This window comes from Octopus bimaculoides, chromosome 26, assembly GCF_001194135.2.
Source record: "Octopus bimaculoides isolate UCB-OBI-ISO-001 chromosome 26, ASM119413v2, whole genome shotgun sequence".
NCBI classification, from domain to species: Eukaryota; Metazoa; Mollusca; class Cephalopoda; order Octopoda; family Octopodidae; genus Octopus; species Octopus bimaculoides.
The window spans coordinates 13,695,471-13,696,920 of record NC_069006.1 but is presented as its reverse complement, the minus strand read 5'-3'; the positions used below and the strand labels follow the sequence as shown (position 1 = coordinate 13,696,920).

General features: G+C 40.0%; 1 protein-coding gene across 1 annotated transcript in view; it reads right to left on the bottom strand.

Moving 5' to 3' along the window:
- Positions 1–1,450, bottom strand: part of LOC106880141 (GRB10-interacting GYF protein 2) — a 17,068-nt gene that overhangs the window by 6,247 nt on the left and 9,371 nt on the right. Inside the window, exon 9 of the mRNA XM_052976918.1 lies at positions 568–759. Coding sequence (XP_052832878.1) covers positions 568–759 — 192 coding nt within the window. The remainder of the gene's footprint in view (positions 1–567; positions 760–1,450) is intronic.

Here is a 1,450-nt window from a genome sequence, read left to right as displayed (position 1 = left end):
GAACCTGGGTTCTCATTCTTAACGATGTAATAATAGTAACATCGTTAGGAATGAGAACCCAGGTTCGAAATTTCCCCAAGACACCTTACGAAGGCTGGAGGGTATATCAGCCGAAACGTTGTGTTAACAATAAACAAGATGAGGACAAATATCCGTCAAATGTAAATAATGTAAATAATGTAAGGGACTTTTATTCTATTTGTTTCAATAAGGAATTATCAACAAATTTTCTTTAAGTATTATTGATGTCTGATGGCTGAAAGCAAGATACAGAAACACTGAACACAAACTTCCATCAAAATGCATGTTGCTTTTAGGGTCATAACGTTGAAACAACCCTGTTAGTGGTTGAATAGCCATTTATTTTCCTTTATATTATTTCAATTCTCTCTCTCTCTCCTTTTCTCTAATTTCCAATGATAGTAAAGCCAACCATCACAGCAACTTAAATCGCTGCTCATAGCTGAATTTTAAAACTTAAGTGAAAAACTATACCCACTGTTTGAAATATCTATCAAATGGGGGCAGGCAGAGCCCCACCCCCAACTACAGAAAAAGATTTCTTACCAATTGCAACTCATGGTTTTTCTTCATTTCAAGCTCTTCTTTCTGTCTCCTAATTTCTTCCTTCTCCCTCTCAAATTCTTCCTTCTCACGCCGTAGCTGTTCTTCCTGTCTGCGTAGCTCCTCCAACTTGCGCAGTTCCTCTTCCTTTCGCTCTTTCTCTTCTATCTCCTTCCGTTCCATCTCTTCATGTTCCTAGACAAAAACATAATACGGCAAATAATTGCAGAGTGATAGGAAACCTGCTCAGCAATGAACAGGTTTAGCAAAATTGTGACATGTTTTTCATAAGCAAAAACAAAACCACTTTATACGCGGAGTTAAAGAACCTGAACGATCAAAAAGATACAATTGGGTTCTATTTATTGTTAAATATATTTAATGTTGAATACTAACAAACAATAACTTGATATTGTGATTTGCATGGAGTTATAATAATTAAATGGAAGACTAATAAATATGTGTGTGTGTATGTGTGATACGCCATTACAAGAATTCTACTTAATCGTGTTTCTTGTGTATATATACATATCATGTAAATTCGATGACTGGCACCCGTGCCAGTGGAGCGCTAACAGCACCATCCGAGCATGATCATTGTCAGAGCAGCTGACTGACTTCCGTGCCGGTGGGACGTAAAAAGCACCATTTGAGTGTGATTGTTATCAACGTTGCCTCACTGGCACTTGTGCCGGTGGCACGTGAAAAACTACATTCAAGCGAGGTCGTTGCCAATGCTGCTGGACTGGCTCCTGTGTAGGTGGCATGTAAAAAACACCATTTGAGCGTGGCCGTTGCCAGTACCGCCTGACTGGCCCTCGTGCCGATGGCACGTAAAAGCACCCACTACACCCTCGGAGTGGTTGGCGTTAGGAAGGGCATCCAG